Source organism: Ptychodera flava, chromosome 6, assembly GCF_041260155.1.
Source record: "Ptychodera flava strain L36383 chromosome 6, AS_Pfla_20210202, whole genome shotgun sequence".
Taxonomy (NCBI): domain Eukaryota; kingdom Metazoa; phylum Hemichordata; class Enteropneusta; family Ptychoderidae; genus Ptychodera; species Ptychodera flava.
The window spans coordinates 316,301-336,962 of record NC_091933.1 but is presented as its reverse complement, the minus strand read 5'-3'; the positions used below and the strand labels follow the sequence as shown (position 1 = coordinate 336,962).

The 20,662-nt window shown below is 36.9% G+C and overlaps 1 protein-coding gene across 3 annotated transcripts in view; it reads left to right on the top strand.

Moving 5' to 3' along the window:
- The window catches only part of LOC139134524 (ubiquitin carboxyl-terminal hydrolase 19-like), a 231,910-nt gene that overhangs the window by 16,373 nt on the left and 194,875 nt on the right, over positions 1-20,662 (top strand). For all 3 annotated transcript variants that reach the window (XM_070701382.1, XM_070701381.1, XM_070701383.1), the window contains exon 2: positions 610-738. In XM_070701382.1, coding sequence (XP_070557483.1) covers positions 610-738 — 129 coding nt within the window. The remainder of the gene's footprint in view (positions 1-609; positions 739-20,662) is intronic.

Genomic DNA, 20,662 nt, shown 5'->3' with positions numbered 1-20,662 from the left:
CACCGCCCACTTAAAAGGCGCCGTGGAGAACACTGTATTGCTATAGAAGTTGATATGCATGTTCCTAAAGATGACCTCCAGTACCTAAGTTGCAGACCTTATTTGCTTTTGTCATTTTTGTTTTTTTGGTTTAAATATTTCTGGAATGGACCAATTCAAACCGAATGTGAGCACACTGTCCTTGACGGTATTTTTATAGTGTATATTTGGTACATTTGTAAGTTTTGATCAGTATATGGGTACTGTCTGTTTAGTGTACATATCAATAATCAAGACTTCAATATTTTTCATATTAAGTATTATTAATAATACAGTATATGTTCAAGTACCATTCATTTGTATTGGCGGTAAAATTTATCAATTAAAGACCAGGCTGTTAGTTTTTGTTGAGGTGAAAAGAAAATCAGGATCATTATATCTCTGAAAACATTTCATTATCAGTTTTGATTGGAAAATTCTTTTCAGGAATCATGTGCAAAAGACAGCGGAGCTATTTAAACAAGTACTTTACTTGTCTAATTAAAATATCTCAGATCTGTAGTTTGCCATCTTTCTTGAGACCAGAACAAAATGTTTTATAGTACACTCAGTAAGCTTTCTTCTTTTCAGTGCTGGAATACGACTGGGATCAAAATGAAAAACACATTTTTATTAGATTACAACTTGGTTCACATGTTGTGACAAAGGATGACATTGCCTTTGAAGTTACTGACACTGATTGCAAGGTCAAGTTGAAAGGTAAGCAATGATAAATATTTTTAATGAGTTGTGTAAGACAGACTTTCAACTTCATCCTTGTAGGGGAACATGAATAGATTTATTATTACCCAATATTAAATCTTTCCAATATTTAATGTGGCGTGGGAAAAATTTTGCAACTTACATGTAGTTGTCTCAAAGATACATGGGTAGCATGAGCTGATTAGAGACAAGGGGTGAGACTAAAACGAAGGACAGCGAAGGACAATGAAGGACTACGAAGGACGGTATTTCTGGATGCAGAAAGGACGAGAATAGTATTTTTAGCGCGGAATTGAGTGAAGGGCAGCATAAGCTCTCAAGAGTAGGGCGATGGACTGTGTTATCCGTACAAAATGATTTGAAGGCAAGCCTTTTCACTACATGTTGGGACGAAGGATATCTTTTCACGGCAAAATAAGGCGAAGGACTATGTAATTAGTGCAGAATATGGTGAAGGACGCTAGTTTCATTATAGTGCAGATCGTTTACCTACAGGATAAGGTGAAGGACAGTACTTTCACTGCAGAATGGGACGAAGGACATTCTTAATCATTTCTGTGGAGGGGTCTGTCAGAATGTATGAAACAAATCCGATCGAAAATCTACTGTGTTATTAGCGCACAATACTGTTATAGGACGGCCGTTTTATTATTGCGTAGATAAGAGGATCATTTTATCTGAAAATAATTGCTGAGCAAATCTTAGAATGCATGCATCAATTATTTTTCCAATATATCGGGGGTATATTTTAATACAGAAATGGTGAGAACAGTATGTTCAGTGCAGAATTGAGTGGCGAACGGTGTGATCTGTTCAGGGTATTTAGGTGATAGAGTAATAAAAAATGGGTCAAAGGAAAACATTTTTACTACACAATTGGGTGACGAACAGGATTTCAATGGAAAAATAAAGCGAAGGACAACATTATTAGTTCAGAATATGGAGAAAGACGGTTGACTACAAAATAGGGTGGGGCAGGTTTTTAATACGAAAATGGGCACAACTTGCTGCTTTGACACCAGGAACATCCGAATCCTGGTTAGAAGTTGGCCAATGTTTCAATGATTAGAAGCCCCGATATAGTGAACATACATGTTGACGGACATTCACATACAACTGACTGTAAACGCCACATTGTATAAACAGTACTCTGCTCAGCAGCAATGTCTGTGCTTCACCTCAGATTAATGGGATAAAGGTAAGGTAAATCAGCTCCTAAATGCGTAACCTTTCCATTATTGGGAACAATATTGTTTGTTTGTTTTTTCATTTCCGACCTGTGCATCCAATGTTATCCACACCGCGTGTGTAAATTGTAGTTTCAGGGTAACAAAGGACTAAAGGTTCGGTTGTAATGGATAACTTTTATTGTCGGGCAATTTTTTCCCGTATTTTTTGATGGCCCTTGATGACCTTTGACTTACTTCACGTGCATCTCAGCAACTACAGGGCCTACAGACAGCTTTCGTTTCTCGTGGATATTGCGAGGCATCCGATGAAAACGCTACTGACAATCACGGCACTTGAAATACACGGGCAACTCACAGATCTGTAGGCCGACACAGCTGACATGGTACCATCGTCTGCATAAACAGCACATGACTTCTTCTACAGTTGACAGATCACCAGGACACGTCCTGGAGGAGCATGTAGACAGATTTCGTGAAAGCTCCAGTTCTTTGGTAATTTTTGTCATCCGATATCTTTGCTCTTTTTCATATACCCTTAGGCCACTTTTTGTATTGAATATTCCTTGAAGTAGGTTATACTCCTTATTATACTTCACATTTCTATGTTTACGAGGCTTGTCATCAGGTCGCAAGGCAACATGTACGTATTGCTACATCACTAGAATAGTGACCTATCTCCTTACTGTAGTACTCTGTATCTCATCATATAATCTGCCAGTAATAACACTGTAGGCATTCAAAATGACATACTATATACCGCAGTCATATCCATTTGGTTGCTTGACGGTATCTGTACACATCACAAGTTTCCAGTCATGAGGATGAAAAGGACCTGCTATGGCAACGAACGCAGCGCCAACAAAGAATAGCGCCCTTAGTAAGATTGATCTTGGCTCACCGATGAAAGCTGAATCCATCAAGGTGATCATTTTCTTCTTCAAGTTAATGATGACAAGAACCCAGTGTGTACCATTCGTGACATCAATATTCAAAGGAAACAGGACTATATCCTTATTTAGTACCTCATTTCTAAGCAGAAAACTGAAGTATATTCTGTATGCGTTCAATGCAATGCTACTATAGATGTATGTTGGACACACTAAGATAGATTTCTGCTTGTGATTTTCCCGTACAAGTGCAGATATTGCATGTTCAATGGCTTCTCCGGTTAACCATTCTCTTGGACGTACACTGTCCATCACAGCTTTTGCGGTGTCCCAAACACTGTGAGCTTTCATTTCATTTGACAGTATTGTGTATTCGTTATCTGAAACAGCATCTGACTTTTCCCAACTGTGATTTCCAGTATGACCATGTGATTCACACGATGTATCCTGGGGACGCAGTATGGTGCTTGCTTCTAAATCATGTGCCTGTGTTCGTCCTGTATTTGCTATTGGCGTAGATTGTAACTGTGGTCCAGTTACTGACCGATTGACTCAAATTTTCAGCTTGGTAAATGGGAGATACATTCGGACTGTCTTTGTGTCTTGCATATAACAATGAATCGGCTGCTGGGTCGACATCGTAATCATAATCTTTTGTTCTTGCCCGTTTTCTTCCTGATTTTCCTTCTCTCCCTTTCACTCTTTTTCGCAGCATTGACAGCGAATATTTACTCTTGTCTTTGCCACGAGATTTTCCTATCGCCAATTCAACAGCTAGAATGTGATAGCAGAGACCTGTACTTGGGCAGGAACAGACAGCTGGCTCTGGGAACATCTTGACTGTGTGTACTCTGTTGCTTGTAACGCTTCTTACCGTGAATGTTTTAGTTTGAGGTGCCAAACCAATACATCCTGAGTCTAAAGCCACTTTTGCTAGGGACATCTGCGACATACGATAATTTCGACCCATTTCTACTGTACAGGAACGTGTTGGAGCTTCACTCTTGATATGATCTATGATACTAAGGTCGATTGGCAGAAATTTGGGCAGATCTACTGAACCAACTGTTTGTCTTCTTGTTTCAAATTTGGGCTTCAGATCATACGCTTACGTAAAGCAGACTGACAACTCTTTCCCTTGTTTGTATTATCACCTTTCGATATCCACCTATATTGATCATAACGGAAATCCATGGCCTCTTCTTCTCTTTCTGACCTCGCTCTATACAAGTATACCTCCTCTCCATTTGGCTTCACAGGGGGCTCATGGATTATATTTTCATTTTCATATTCAGTTCTCAGAATATTCTCAACTTCAAACATGGTAAACTCCTGCTGCCGACCAGTCTTAAATGGTGTATTTGTAAATGTCATCTGAAAAGAGGGATTTTGTCAACATTAACAAAGAGTTTTAAACATAGGGCCAAAGTCCCTGAAGCTACTATAGACATGGATACAAAATTAAGTATTTCCTTACTGTATGAAATTATCTCACTAAGGTCATCCTACGAACAAGTAAACTAAATATTAAAGCTGTCTGACCAGCGGTTTTGAAAGAACAAGCAACTCAACAGTTGACAGAGCTCTGTTGAGTTATGTAGAGAATAACCTTTTGTGACACATGTATTGATGAAGAAGGTGGATATCTTTGATTAACATTGTGAGTTCTGTTTAATAAGTTGAGACTGTACATACTCAGAGAAAGCACACTGAAGAGACAAAGGTTTGAAACTTAAGAAGTTCAAGGTCATCAAAAGCATTATAAGGAATCATGTTACACTTTCATTGCACTGTTTACACAGATTGCATAATTGCTATAAATAGCACATGAGGAATTTTTATACAGCCCAGCTTTACCATAAAAACCCTATCACTTTGACCACTCTTTTAATTGACCACTCTATTTTTTTCCTCAAAAAGTAATTTTATTTTATCCTTACCAAGTCAACCATAAATGGAAATTAGAACTTTCTCTATCTCTATCTCTATCTCTATCTCTATTGACTATTTTGAGCAATTTCTTTTAGATAACGTACAGGGCACAATAAATGACGGTTCAGAATATGTCAAAGTTGGGATTCAGGAAAGTTGCCTTTACATGTTTTAATCCTCCAAGATGGTAAGCATTTCACTATGAACTGTCAAAAAAAGTTGAACTTTCTGATAATTCTACACTAAAATTATTTTGGCTTTGATGATTTCCTAATTAATTCAATTATTTAAAATCATATTAATTATTTTTTTCTGGATGAATTGATAGGGTTTATACAGTACAAGAATTACATACAATGTAAGTCAAATTTTGACCAAAAATGACAAAAAAATTCCTTAAAAATACAGATTTGCATATTTCATCACAATTTGAACAAGTCTAAGTTGGGTTACCCCTAGGGACCTGTATACCAAATAACAAAGCTGTCTGACCAGCGGTTATGAAGAAGAAGATTTTTTACCAAAAACACCTTTTTTGGCATTAATTTGCCTATTTTCAACAATATCAAAAAATTAAAAAAAATAGTTTCTCAAAATCGTATTTTTCATCTACACAACAAATATCAAATCAGTAAGTACTGCGGTTCTCAAGATATTTGAGTGGACGGACGCCTCACAAACGGACATACATACATACATACATACATACATACATACATACATACAGACTGACGACGGACGCCGGACGGATACCCATCCCAATAGCTTCTATAGACTATAGTCTATAGTAGCTAAAAACTGGCTAATGTTTAGACTTCAGTATCTAAACTTAAAAATAGGCAAGCAGTTACTTGCTACAGTGAGAATCACAATACAGTTGAGATACCAAAGAGATAACATTTATTTATACGCTTTGTTTACTAGTGTGTTGACAGTTATTTCAATTTATTTTAGGCGGGTATATATTCTTCAGCTTTCTTTGGATACATGGTTTGCTCCTTAGTGTCATATTTCGATGAAAAAATAAACATGAGGACTCTGGAACTGGCGACGAGTGATGATGTTCAACTTGAACTTGTTTATTGAATACGGGAACCATGGTTCCGTATCAATAAACAAGTTAAAGTTCTATGTCATCACTCGTCCTCGGTTCGAGAGTGTTACTCGTATATTTTCTCATCAAATAACGACATTATAAAATGAGATAATGTATACGCTGACAGTCTGCACTGGTCCAACGTTCTTCGGTCGTCATTCAATCTGTCATGTGAGCCAATCAAATTGTCGATTTGTATACATTATTGTGAATGTACTCAAACTTTGAGATGTGGTCATTGATCTGCATGGACAATCAAATATTATACTACTTCATTTACTTATCAGCCGTGGCATTTTCGGCCATAATTCAGTGGGGAAATAGAAAAATGTGTCAAAAATGGCATCTTGTCGCTGATATTTAGGTTATAGAAACTGCATTTTAGACATATTTTTATGTAAATTACTGCTGATTTATGAACACTTTTGACACTATACTCGGTATGCACATGGTACATTTTGCGGCCGGACTTTTCCAAGTTTTGAATGTGAAAATCTTTGTCTGAATCAGCTTTAAAGATTGATGTTTATCATGGTTCCATTACAATACTGTACTTTGAGCAGTAGTGGCTTTCGTGAAACGTATTGTGACATAAATTTCTGAATCTAATATTGAAAATTAGCATGCATCCTTTATTTCGATATGCGACTTTTATATTGGTTTTTACCCGACCTACGTCTTACTTCCCGCCTGCCAGACCCTGAATTGGCAAAACATTGCATTAATTATTATTCTCTGTGACACCGAAAATAAAATGCGATATTTTACTACCTTATAAGACAGTAGTGTCTTCACTCAGACACAAGAGATAATTTGTCGACATTGACGTATTTATTTGTGCTGAGACGTGAAGAGGGTAGGATGTGAACTGACAGGGAAAAAAATGAAAATTACACATTTCAACTGCCATTTTTTGCTTTTCTGGTGAAAATAGGGTGAGCCGAATTATATCTGCATCAAATTTTGACATTCGATGTACTACAATAATATTGTAAACCGATGTTTTTGCCTCTTTTTTGATGTGAACAACTAATAAGTGCTGGATTTCAAGCCGTTATGCATTTATGTATCGTATATATTCATCCAACATGAGCTGGCCGCGTAAATCATGGTCTTTCATGTAATATCGATCATGTCAATTATTCGTGTGCCAAATCTAAAACGACAGTCACATGAAGAACCAGATATGAACTGAAAATGCTCACTTGCTTGCGTATAAACTGCAGTTGTCTGTGAATTTAAACATTTGCAACCTGTTTTACAACTTCATTGAGATTGTCATGATCAACATCTTATATCCCTAATTGGGAAAGTTACGTATTAAATACGCTAGTTGCAAAGTTTTGTTAACTTTGATTATGTCAATCCAGGTTTATATCTCTAATTAGGAAAGTTCATTAAATATGCAAATTAGGCATTGGCTGAAGTAAGAATGCTCCATGGCTTTCAATAATGTTGTATCATAGTATCTTCAATACACTTAGCAAGCTTCGTTAACTTAATTTTGGTCAAGTCAGTCAAGTTGCAAGTTGCAAATTTTGTCAACTTTGATCATGTCAATCGGGGTATATATCTCGTATTGAAAAAGTTCATTAAATACGCACATTAGGAATTGGCTGGAATAAAACTGCTTAATGATTTTCAATAATGTCGTGTCATGGTATCTTCAATATACATACAGGTCAGTCACAATCAGGGTGCGCTAGAGTGTGTCACTTAGGTCAAAATTTCAAGTTCATGATAACTGTCCAGTTAAATAACATGTTGAAAGGTTATGGTATGGGGCATATCTTCCTAAAATTTGGTATAGCAAACGTCATTAGTATTACCACAGTGCACATTAATGTATATGGTCGACGCAGTGTCACGGACGCTACAGAAATGTTGTACATGAAACACAAATGTCATAATAAAATTTTAAACAATGATTTGTTAATGCTTTCTTATGTTATTACAATATAAAAGATGCATATTGGCATTAAAATAAGCTATACTTGGTATGATTTACTTAATTTGTCCATGAATAAACACAACCTCAAGTTTAGTGAGAAATACAACAATATTGATCATATTTTTTAATAGGACTTTCAACTTCTCTATGTCCTTCCGCTGGTATGCTGTACTTAAAAGTTTTATTGTCATGAATTAACCATGCTATAGCAACAATATTAATACCATTCAGTGTAATCGAAATGAACTTCTTTCTAAAATATTTTCTGTTTAGTATGACATGTAATTTTGTCACGGACGCTACCAAAATCAAACTTGAAAGTTAGGTCAATTTGAAATATAAAAAGCAATTAACAATCTGGTTTTTTAGCTCCCATAGCCATATGTATATATGGCAATGGAAGCTATTCTTATAGGCTAGGGAAATGTCTGTATGTATGTATGTCTGTATGTCTGTATGTCTGTATGTCTGTGTGTCTGTATGTCTGTATGTCTGTATGTCTGTCCGTCAACATCAAAAACTCCAAAACCGCTGTACATTTCATCTTGATATTTGGTGCGTACATGGATGATGGGCTGTAGATGAGATTTTGTTCAAATGAAGTTGTCATTGCCAAAAATATGCAAATTAAGTGAAAAAATGTAAAAACAGTCAAAATTGAAAAAACTCAATAACCACTGAGCAGATTACATGAAAAATTAGCATGTAAGTACTTTGGGCTGACATGAAATGATTGTGCACATCTTGGGTCAGTATCTTGGACTTGCTATTTTTCATGAATTTTTTTGTAATTTTCTCCCATTTTTGGTCAAAAAATCTCCTGCTCTGAAACCACAAGTCCGATTGATTTGAAACTTGGTATGGAAGTGCATAGGAGTGACCTTTCCCAAATTTGGGCAAATCGTGGTGAAATTTGCATATTTTTAGTTTACACGTCCATAGACTCCCATGTATAAGGCAGATCTCCATAGACTCCCATGTATAAGGCCACAAAAAATAAAAATTTAGTTTCTCATCGTATTCATATTGCAAAAAGGATGCAGTGACACAATTTTTAGTCTCCACGGATGAAGTCCAGTGGGCTTATAGATTGGGTCATGTCCGTCTGTTCGTCCATCCGTGAGTCCATCCGTTCACGCATATATCTCGGATTTGTACCTCATTAATTATGCACATATCTAATTTTGAGCGAGCCAATAGAGCTAGAGGTCTGATTTTTGGTATATAGGGATAACTTAGCAATACAATTTTTTTGACAAAATGTCACGTGACCTCGGTGACCTTTGACCTCAAATATACATATTTGTCCATTACTCAGTAACCACAAGTGCTACAGCCTACATGTATGGTATGATGGGACACCTTATGACGCCACATATTGTACCTCATTAATTATGCGCATATCTAATTTTGAGCGAGCCAATAGAGCTAGAGGTCTGATTTTTGGTATATAGGGATAACTTAGCAAAACAATTTTTTTGACAAAATGTCACGTGACCTCGGTGACCTTTGACCTCAAATATACATATTTGTCCATAACTCAGTAACCACAAGTGCTACAGCCTTCATGTATGGTATGATGGGACACCTTATGACGCCACATATTGTACCTCATTCATTATGTGCATATCTAATTTTGAACAAGCCAATAGAGGTAAATGTATGATTTTTAGTATATAGGGATAGACTATAGGATAGAAATTTTTTGACAAAATGTCATGTGACCTTGATAACCTTTTACCTAAAATACACGATTATGTCAATAAATAAGTAACCACAAGTGCTATGTCCTTTATATTTAGTAGGATGGGAGACCTTATGACAACACATGCTTTACCTCGTTAATTATGCCCATATATAATTGTGGGCAAGCCAATAGAGCTAGAGGTCTGATTTTTGGTATATAGGGATAACTTAGCAATACAATTTTTTTTGACAAAATGTCACGTGACCTTGGTGACCTTTGACCTCAAATATACATATTTGTCCATAACTCAGTAACCACAAGTGCTACACCCTTCATATATGGTATGATGGGACACCTTATGACGCCACATATTGTACCTCATTAATTATGCGCATATCTAATTTTGAGCGAGCCAATAGAGCTAGAGGTCTGATTTTTGGTATATAGGGATAACTTAGCAAAACAATTTTTTTGACAAAATGTCACGTGACCTCGGTGACCTTTGACCTCAAATATACATATTTGTCCATAACTCAGTAACCACAAGTGCTACAGCCTTCATGTATGGTATGATGGGACACCTTATGACGCCACATATTGTACCTCATTAATTATGCACATATCTAATTTTGAGCGAGCCAATAGAGCTAGAGGTCTGATTTTTGGTATATAGGGATAACTTAGCAAACAATTTTTTGACAAAATGTCACGTGACCTCGGTGACCTTTGACCTCAAATATACATATTTTTCCATAACTCTGTAACCACAAGTGCTACACCCTTCATGTTTGGTATGATTGGACACCTTATGACGCCACATACTGTACCTCAATAATTATGCGCATATCTAATTTTGAGCGAGCCAATAGAGCTAGAGGTCTGATTTTTGGTATATAGGGATAACTATAGGAGAGAAAATTTTTGACCAAATGTCATGTGACCTCGATGACCTTTTACCTAAAATATATGTTTATGTCAATAAATAAGTAACCACAAGTGCTATGTCCTTTGTATTAGTAGGATGGGAGACCTTATGACAACACACGCTTTACCTCATTAATTATGTACACATCTAATTCTGGGCAAGCGAATAGAGCTAGAGATCTGATTTTTTGGCATATAGGGATTAATTAGCAATATAATTTTTTTTTTCAAAATGTCATGTGACCTCGATGACCTTTGACCTTGATTATACATATATATGCATATTTCAGTAACCACAAGTTCTATACCCTCCAATTTTGATAGGATATTAGACCTTAAGATGTCACATCTTGTACCTCATTTATAATGCGCATATGTATTTCTTGGCTGGCCAATACTGCTAGAGGTCTGATCTTTTTTCCCGATTTAGAACCATAACCTAGACATGCCTCATAGGTTTCAAATTGGGAACAACGACATAGACGTATGTGCCCATAGATCCCAACATATACACTCCAGTGATACTTCTTAATGACCACATTTTCCTGCCCCATCAAGACTAATACTCCTATTACAAGTGGGGACTATGTCATTGTAAATGACTTGTTGAGTTAATGGTTGTATCACAGTATTCGATATATCTAATTCTGTATTTTTTCCATTTTATATTCTGAATAATTACATTAAACATATTTCACTGTCTCCAGTACATTTCATTTAAGTATTTTCACTTCATGCACTTTATCCCTTTCACACATGTTCAAATATCTGAACAAAGAACAAACACTAAATAGTCCAGGATGGGAGCTACAGTGTCATTGACGCTATTTTTCTTTCTCTTTTCTCCAAAACATTTCTCTATCAAACAATTAAATTGTGAAAATTGTGTCAAAACATTGACAATCTTTAAATTGAACAAGAAAGCCATAGCAACAACTGCAAAAATCAGTTGGAGTAAAAAATCACTGCAGCTGAGCTTACTTCTGGGATCAACCCTCGAGTCGTTTTCTAACGACACTCCCCAGGGTCTATAAAACGAGCATCTTAAACAAATCCTTTTGACAAAATCATAGCTTGTTATGTAACTTTGACCAACATGTGAAGGAGTAAGCAGTCCGTCGATATCTGGAACGACAACCGAAAAGTCCGGTGAGTTAATTCAAACACACTTTATCGCTCAAACAGTTAAAAGGTTTCACGATAGCAGTTTTGACAACGGGGAAACTGAATTTTTTTTTTAATTTGTCTCCATTTTATGCCACAACTAATCGTATAAAACCAAGATGCAATCTGTCATCGAATTGGTACTACAATCAACCAAACTGTAAAGATTGCTGACGGGTCAGTCACAATCAGGGTGCGCTAGATGATTTTCATTTGTTATGGACATATATCTGCTATTCAGACTGATATTATATTCCTTATTTGTTTCCAATAAATAGTAATAGTTGTAACTAACTTGGTCACATAAAGAAATATTGCATATATTGTGCAGGTTTGGTTGTACATCCACAAAAATGCCTTTAAAAACTGTAAAAAGTAGCGTTATGCTGTTTCACTTCAAAATGTACTTAATTTCAAAATGTTTTTTGGAACACAGTGTTAAAATTGTGGAATTTTTAGCTTACATATGTTATTGCAGAATACCTAACCTTTCTTTCACAAGTTATTTCATGTGATTATGTGCATCGGAACAGAAACTGTGGTACTTTTACCAAAACTGTAACATCGTTATGTTTTTTGTGTTTTATGACCATAAGTACATATACCTTTAGTTTATATGTAGAAAAATGGATAACATATTGTAATATTGAATTTAATTCCAACCTCAACATCCATGGCAAGCATTTTATACAACAAAATTTAAATAAAATTGCATATTGTATTGTTTTGTGGATAAATGAAAATGGAGATCGTTGTGGTCGGAATTTCTTGTAGCGTCCGTGACACACTCATATCTTAAGGACAACAGGAGTTATAAAAGATCTGATGTCACAGGCCTAAGTGTCAATAGGTGCCTACCTTAAATAAACAAATTATATAATTACTGTCCCTTGCGTTCACTATTAATATTCCTAAAATATGGAAATGTAGCATCCGTGACGGTGTAGCGTCCGTGACGGTGTTTACTACATAGTCATAATTAATAACTATTTAAAACATTTTAAAGCAGTTAATCCACTGAAACATATAAATACTAGTGTGTATTGTGTGTACATATATGGAGTTGGGTTACAAAATGTCTTCAAGGCATAAAATTGTAAATTTGCACAAAATTGATTTTTCAAAAAGTAATAAAACGCTCAAAAAGTTATGTTGAGCCTCAACTGTAACACTTAGATTGGTGTTTTTTAAGAATGGAGTAATTATATTGAATATGTTATTAGAATTCTAGTGAAAAGAACAATGAATTCTGTGCTGTATATGCATTTATTATTGTGTATTCCATTCCACTTCATTATGTCACGGATGCTACAATAAAATGCAAACATTGTTTTTCAGATTATAAGCCAATCTAAATGTGAAATAACCACCACATTTTATTGTTTTGTTATCACATTTTGAATTTTAAAAAATCAAGGGGGTAAGAAATGACATTTGTGTTAACTCTGTCTCCACCACTTTCACATATTTAGAAGGCAGAGAGTACAGAACGAACGTAAAGTTGGCGTCATCCTCATCCTCATCCTCATCCTCAGGTGACCTTTCTAGCTGATGCTGAATATGACGCTACTCAGCGTCAGCTTCAGCGTTGTATCCGAAGATTGCCGATGTTACGCTACCCGATGATGGATAAATGATAAAATTCGCCCATAACTTAAGAAAATAACAACTCCATGCTTTCTCAACTTTCTTTTGAATCCTAAAACTGGTTTGCAGGTAATATTATATCGTTAGAATATCTCATATGGACTAGTTTTTTGGAAATGTTTGTAATTTTCAGTCCGTGGATCCGCGGCTGTGTTTGTTGGTATCCTCTCAACTCTTGCGTTAAGATTTTCCAGAAATTGGTGCAGAAAAGGTATACATGGTCCGAAATGTGTTAAAATTGCCACCAAGAGAGGCGATATGAAAGCCCTAATTATTCAGAGGATATATAAAACAATTAACTTGTATAATTATGACTTGAGGCCTGAAAAGTCAATGTATTAAACATAAAACCTTTGAACTTTAAGGAAATTAAGGGCTAAGAATGTTGCGTTATAACTACAACGTGAGAAACGGATATTGAGAGGAGAGGTGACTAAATATTATGAAATGCAAATCCCACTGTGTTGTAATTAACATTTACAGTGATATGAAACTTGGAGAACATTTTAAAGTCGTTTTTACACTTATCATTCCATCAGACGCATTCGGGAATAATCGGATCTGGCGCCGGTGGAGCTGACGCTGTAGCGTCATCCTCATCCTCATTTTCGCGTGACCCCTGAGGCTGAGGATGAGGACGAGTATGACGCCAACTTTACGCTCGTCAGAGAGTACAGATACATTATAGAACAGAGGTCAAAGGTTGGCAGACTACATCTCTGATCTCCAGCCTCACCTAGGTGTATGTGCGCCCCATCCTGACAGGTGTTAGAACAGCTGCAAGCCATTTGGATTTCTTGGGTGGTGTGTCAGGTACATTGTAGCACATTTTATTGTGGGACCACAGGTCAAAGTTTAACAACCTGTCGCTCTAGCCTGATCTAGGTGTCTTGTTAGGGGCCCAAGCCGACCGGCTGGGACCCTATTGTTATTGCTCAAGTTCTACTACTTCCTCTTTAGGGGCCCAAGCCGACCGGCTGGGACCCTATTGTTATTGCTCAAGTTCTACTACTTCCTCTTCTTCCTCTTTTTCTTCTTCTTCTTCTGCCGATTCTTTGTCGACCTAGATCTCTTAAACGGCTGAATGAAAACTTCTCAAATTTGCAGAGCTAGTAGGTGTCAATTAGTACTCGTGCACCTGACCCTTGAATTTTTGATTGGTCACGTGACCTTGCGGCCATATTGGATTTTCCAAAAACCTAAAAATGGCTTCTCCAGAAGACCTAGGGGTCTAGTTGATTTGAAATTTTTTGTAAAGCAAGCATGACCTAAGGTCTTTAGAATTTGCAAATAAAAATCGCATGCGGTCACGTGACCTTGGCCGCCATATTGAATTTTTTAAAATACTCATTTAATCTTTAAAAATCTTCTTCTATAGAACCAACGCACTGATTGAATTGAAATTTGACCAGTATGATCTCGAATGCCATCTCTTTCAAGTTTGCAAAGGGCATTTTGATCAGTCACGTGGTTGGCCGCCATATTGAATTTTTGAAAATCGCAATTTCATCTTTTAAAATCTTCTTCTCCTGAACCAATACACCGATAGAACTAAAATTTAATATATATCATCTTTAGTGTGATATCTTTCAAGTTTGCGAAAGGCATTTTGATCGGTCACGTGGTTTGGCCGCCATATAGAATTTTGTGAATATCGCAATTTCAGTTTTAAAAATTTTCTTCTCCTGAACCAATACACCAATAGAACTACAATTTTACATATATCATCTTTATTGTGATCTCTTTCAAGTTTGCGAAAGGCTTTTTGATCGGTCACGTGGTTTGGCCGCCATATTGGATTTTGCGACAATCGTAATTTCATCTTTAAATATCTTCTTCTCGTGAACCAATACACTGATAGAACTAAAATTTTACATATATCATCGTAAGTGTGATCTCTTTCAAGTTTCCGAAAGGCGTTTGGATCGGTCACGTGGTTTGGCCGCCATATTGGATTTTGCGAAAATCGCAATTTCATCTTTCAAAATCTTCTTCTCTAGAACCAACACACAGAATCGACTGAAATTTTACATGTATCATCTTTATCCTTATCTCTTTCAAGTTTGTGAAAGGCATTTGGATAGGTCACATGGTTTTGCCGCCATATTGCATTTTGCAAAAATCGTAATTTACTCTTAAAAATCTTCCACTCCAGAACAAACACAAAGATTCAATAGAATTTATATATATATCATCTCAAAAGTGTGATCTCTTTCAAGCTTGCAAAAGACGTTTGAATCGGTTACATCGTTTGGTTGTCGTATTTGATTTTGCGAAACTGGTCATTTAATCCTTAAAAATATTCTCCTCCAGAACCAAGACACAGATTGAACTAAAATTTTACACTCATAATCCCTAGTGGTAGTTCTTTTTAATTTCCGAAAGGCGTTTTGGTCAGTCAGGAGGTTTGTTCGCCATATTGAATATAGCGAAAATGCATGGCAATTTAATCATTAGAAATTTTCTTCTCAAAAACCAACACACATATTCAATTGAAATTTTACTCTTATCTTTCTTAGTGCGAGCACTTTCAAGTTTGCGAAAGGTGTTTTGATCGTTAAGTCGCCCAAATGTTCATAAGGCTGCAGTTTAAAATCTCGTCAGTCAGAAGATCGATCAGTGATGTATGTTATATTGTACACTTGACAGTCAAAGACGGCACAACAGACTGCAATGGCCGCTGTCAAATTCAGCTAGCAGTCACTAGAACCCTAATCTCGGCCCCCTGTGTATGGCAACTTCAGCGACCAGCTTTTGTACGCCAGGATGATGTTGTCAAGTATACTCAGCCACGGAAGTACTTAGAGGAGTGTGCCACTAGCTTTAAGGGGTGGCCGACTGCTGTGGTTGACTGAATAAGAGCCGAACAAGGTCCTACCAGGGCACAATGTTACTGGGGTCTACTCACAGCTGATATGTGAGTGTCGAGCTGATGTTCGGGTAATTTTATATGTAGGTGTCTGAATGGACGCTCACTTGTTCATCACGAATAAAAAAGGAAGATACATGACATTGCAAGGTGTGGTGATTTGTTTATGTTTCTCTATCTGACATGCATGGAGTGGCCGTGGTGTGTTGTGTAACTCAGAGCATGTAGCTGATTAAAAATGTAAACAAGACCATATCAAGTCCAGCTGTTAATGTCGTAAATATCGCTGATGCACATCGATTAAAACAACACCTTGTTTAATGAAGTTCTGCAGATTGATCGAATTTCACTGTAATTGCTTTGTGCCATTTGCACGCCCAGTCAGTGAAATCGCCGAAATTTACCCGATATTTATCAGCGATTTGGGGACTCTAATATCGATACTAGACGATACTAGAATGACTTGCCCTGTGCCTCGGTATGCCGGATCTGTTGAATCTCCGATATTTACCCGATAATTATCGACAATTTGGGGACTCTAATATCGATACTATACGGTAGACGATAGTACAATGACTTGCCCTATGATTCGGTATGCCAGATCTGTGATTCGGATGTTTATCAGCAATTGGGGACTCTAATATCGATAGTAAACAATACTAGAATGATCGACTTGCCCTGTGCCTCAGCACGCAAGGTCTGTGAAATTGCCGACATTTACCAGATATTTATTGGCGATTTGGGGACTCAAATATCGATACTAGACGATACTGGATTCTGTCAAATCGCGAATAAATATCCGATATATATCGGAAATTACACTACTTTACAGTTCTGGTCAACCCGACTTCACAGGACTGACTCTTATAACTTCGATACTACACGATACTAGATTCTGTCAAATCGCGGGTAAATATCCGATATCGGAGATTTCAATCCCTGACAGTCTTGGTCAAACCCGACTTCCAAGGACTGACTCTAGCTTCTATTACTGGACGATAAGATTCTGTCAAATCGCGGGTAAAAATCCGGTATATATCGGAGATTTCACCACCTTACAGGTCTAGTCAAACCAGACTTCCAAGGACTGACTCTAGCTTCGATACTACACGATACTAGATTCTATCAAAACGCGGGTAAATATCCGATATATATCGGACATATCTCCACCTTGCAGGTTTTGACAAAACCCGACTTCAAAGGATTGACTCAGATTTCAATACTAGGATATACTAGATTTTGTCAAATCGCGGTAAATATACATATATATATATATATATATATATATATATATATATATATATATATATATATATATATATGACTCTCACTTCGATACTAAGCGATAATAGATTCTGTCATGTGGCGGGTAAATATCCAATATATTATATCGGACATTTCACCACCTTATACTGTTCTGGTCAAACCCGACTTCAAAGGACGGACTCTAACTTCGATACTAGGCGATACTAGATTCTGTCAAATTGCGGGTAAATATCTGATATATATCGGAGATTTCACCACCTTATAGATCTAGCCGAGCAAATCTAACTTCTATATTGTATAATCTAGTAGCCGTAAATATCGGATACCATATAAAAGTGCAATGTCGCGATGTCCTCGGGATTCCGGGATAAACTTCCTTGTATAGCGCTCACCCCGCCTATCGCGTTCACCACACTCAGGCATCTCACATCGCCTTCACTCCACTAAAACATTCACAAATCACAGACAAGTTTGCGAAAGGCATTTGAATCGGTTATTTCGCCCCAATGTTCATAAGGCTGCAGTTCAAAACCTCGTCAGTCAGAAGATCGATAAGTGATGTATGTTATATTGTACACTTGAAAGTCAAAGACGGCACAACAGACTGCAATGCTCGCTGTCAAATCAAGCTAGCAGTCACATGAACCCTAATCTCGACCCCTTGTGTAAGGCAACTTTGACGACCAGCTTTTGTACGCCAGGTGACGTTGTCAAGTATACTGCCACGGAAGTACTCAGATCAGTGTGCCTCTACTGGCCGACTGGTGTTATTGACTGAATAAGAGCGGGACAAGGTCCCGCCAGGGCACAATATTTCTGGGGTCTATACGCACAGCTGATATGTGAGTGTCAAGGATCATAAATGAAGCTGATGTTCGGGTAATTTTATATGTAGGTGTCTGAATGCACGCTCACTTGTTCATCACGAGTCAAAAAGAAAGTTACATGACATTGCAAGGTGTGGAGATATGTTTATGTTTCTCTATCTGACATGCATGGTGTGACCCTAGTGTGTTGCGTAACTGAGAGCATGTACCTGATTAAAAATGTAAACAAGACCTCATCAAGCCCAGCTGTTAATGTCGTAAAAATCGCTCTGCAGCTTGGACTTTCGCTGTAATTGCTTTGTGCCATTGCGCGCCCGGTCCGTGAAATCGCCGAAATTTACCCGATATTTATCAGCGATTTGGAGACTCTAATATCGATACTAGACGATACTAGAATGACTTGCCCCGTGCTCGGTACGCCGGATCTGTGAAATCTCTGATATTTACCCGATATTTATCGGAGATTTCGGAACGCTAATATTAATACTAGACGATACTTAAAGATGAATTCGCAAGAATTTTCAGTGTATTGTGACGTGATATCGTAAACAGATTTTCAGAGAAGGCGCTCGCTCGTTTGCCGAGTCGACGTACTTCCGCATTCATATCCTGCAAATACGCAAGTCTTGTCACGATATTTGAGCATTTAACTTGACCGTCAGTGACACAAAAAAGTTACTCCATATCAAAACATCATGTGTTTTATATTTTAGGGTTCTGTTAAAGTAATAGACATGAACATTTGGATTTATGATCCATGATTTCCGCGATTGTGGCATGATTCAAGCTGGCCGTGAAAACGCACTGACGTTTTTGGTGATGACCGCTGACCCAAGTGTCATCGATATGCTGTGCGCTGTTAGAATATCGCTTGCTAAATTCATGGACCTACCAAAGCTCCATGCTAAAATCAAGTGTAAAGCAAATGTATCGAAAGTCTAAAATGCACACATTTCTCAAGTATGAGAGTATTTTACTTTTGAACTGCTATGACAATGGATATCTAATTCATAAAAACTGGTATGCTGAAGCAGGTTTCCGTGCAGTTATAGCACGATATGTACAGTACAGCAATGATAGCGATTGCAGGTTTGTTACTAAGGCTGCATTCACAAAAAAGGTTAGGGGGGGCTGGAGGTATTCATTCAGGAAAGGGGAATCGAAAACTTTACGGGTAGTAGAGGGGGACTTGAAAATTTTGTTCTACCTGTAGGGGGCACTTGAAAATTTATAGGTTCCCTTTTATGTTTTACATTTTCCGATTCCAAGTTTTTTGTAGGTAATTTAATGAAAAATTAATACCATTTATTTGTCATTCAAATGTTGTTATGTTAGTAATAATTTAACAGAATCTAGAACCATTTTGTCACATTCCATGACTTATATCTCGAAAAAATCTAACCAGGTGTGATTGTCGTAAAAAAATCTAACTTGAGCCTAGTAACAGGGCAGAAGCTGCAACCGTTGATGATTTTTGCAATCTATCTAATATATCAACTAGTTTCCTGCTGTCTCCCTACAGCATGATCAAACACACAATGTTCAGTTTGTCGACGAAACCTGTATATATAAATATAGTATTTAGGTGATAGTTTAATGAGAGTCCAGACTGACAGTCAGTTGTCAGCACTGATACGTGGTACACATACACAGGCTGTGCTAGCAAGCTGAATACTGGACAGTTCAACATGCTGTAGAGAGTAGAACAAGAACGCAGTTGTATAATAAACTGAACAAAATAGTGTCAAAATTATCAAAGTTAATACAGCTACTTCCTTTGGGCAACTGTCACTATAAGATACCGCCCTGCTACTGTAGTATATACGTGAGCAGTGACAGAGATAGCTCTGACTCCGATATACATTGTAGTTGAAGAAGAGTTTGTGTCAAATGACGCTCATGACAGTGAAACATTACCTAAACAAGATCAGGCCAGAAAGCAACACAGGGAAGAACACATGGAAATTTTTGCATTCTAGCATATGAGAATAATCAAATATTAAAGAAAAAAGAGGGGTTCACCATGCTTGATTTTCTAAATTTTCACAATTTTGTCATCATTTGACATTATACAAAAGTAAAACTTTGAACAGTGGAGATGAAATGAAAAATATATGACTAATTATTTATTTTTTAACCAAATTTTCAATTATTACACTCAAAATTTCAGAGATGAATACATTAATTTGATGGAATATTTCAGTCTTCCAGTATTGTCAATTTTGAGTAGCATCTAATTCATATATGTCTTGTACTTTTGAAAGAAATTTTTGGTAGCTCACCGTGCTCAGTTTCAGACTCCACATTTGATTTCGCGAAAATTGCAATTTATCTCTAAAATCTTATTCTCCAGAACCAGAACACTGATGGCAGTGAAATTCCACTTTTGTCATTCTTAGTGAGAGCTCTTTCAAGTTTGTGATAGGCAATTTGATCGGTCACATGGTTTTGCTGCCATATTGTATTTTGTATAAAACATAC